Below are 1,013 nucleotides of genomic sequence, written 5' to 3' on the forward strand. Positions count from 1 at the left end.
TGTCTCAGATGCAGACCATCAGCCGGGACCTGTCCGTGGTGGTGTCCATGGACAACAACCGGCACCTGGACCTGGACAGCATCATCGAGGAGGTCCGGCGCCAGTATGAGCAGATCGCCCAGAGCAGCCGGGCTGAGGCTGAGGCCTGGTACCAGAGCCAGGTGAGCTGGGGAGGRGTTGAAGCTCCTTGRKCATGGGAAACACCYGAGTTGTTGGTCAGTTGTGTCACTGATGGGTGACACTGTCACRTCTTTGTCCCCACGTGTCCAGTATGAAGAGCTCCAGAACACRGCTGGTCGYCACGGGGACAACCTCCGCAACACCAAGATGGAGATCCAGGAGCTGTCCAGGAATGTCCAGAGGCTGCGGGCTGAGATTGAGAACGTGAAGAAGCAGGTAAAATACCATCAACACCTCATTGGGTAATGGCCACGGGCTGGGTCAGGATGGGTGGTGAGAGAGAAATGCAGTCATGGAAATCCATGTCTTTTGGAGGAGATGGATTATTTCCATTTTCCCTCCAGTTTATGCCATGAGGCTGCTCCAGTGGAGGGAGGGCAGAAGGGATCTCACAAACCGGGTTTCTTCTCCACAGAACCAGCAGCTGCAGGCAGCCATTGCTGAGGCTGAGGAGAGGGGCGAGATGGCCATCAAGGATGCCAGGAGGAAGCTGGAGGAGCTGGAATCTGCCCTGAACAAGGACAAAGAGGAGCTGGCTCGSCTGTTGAARGAATACCAGGAGATGCTGAATGTCAAGCTCGCTCTGGACGTTGAGATTGCCATGTACAGGAAGCTGCTGGAGGGAGAGGAGAACAGGTAATTTATTGGCATCTATTTGACTAAATACTTGACAGATTGTACAACTTGTRGGTAAAACCTTTGAATCCACACTGAAGATTGATTTTGTGTCAGTCTTGCTCTAATTCCCAAGCATGCATTAATTATATAAAGCATAAACATACTTAAGTTGGTTTTGCATCTTAAAAGAATGCGAAGGCAAAGGCTGCTCATCA

General features: G+C 51.5%; 1 protein-coding gene across 1 annotated transcript; it reads left to right on the forward strand.

Moving 5' to 3' along the window:
- Nucleotides 1-6: 6 nt before the first annotated feature.
- Nucleotides 7-842, forward strand: LOC130587163 (keratin, type II cytoskeletal 6C-like). The gene is made up of 3 exons (XM_057388128.1): nucleotides 7-161; nucleotides 271-396; nucleotides 596-842. Exons 1-3 carry the CDS (start codon nucleotides 9-11, stop codon nucleotides 818-820), a joined length of 504 nt encoding a protein of 167 aa, XP_057244111.1. The 5' UTR covers nucleotides 7-8; the 3' UTR covers nucleotides 821-842.
- Nucleotides 843-1,013: the final 171 nt, after the last annotated feature.

The sequence above is a fragment of the Malurus melanocephalus genome, unplaced genomic scaffold, assembly GCF_030028575.1.
Source record: "Malurus melanocephalus ecotype Western Australia unplaced genomic scaffold, MMel_1.1 scaffold_1592, whole genome shotgun sequence".
Taxonomy (NCBI): Eukaryota; Metazoa; Chordata; class Aves; order Passeriformes; family Maluridae; genus Malurus; species Malurus melanocephalus.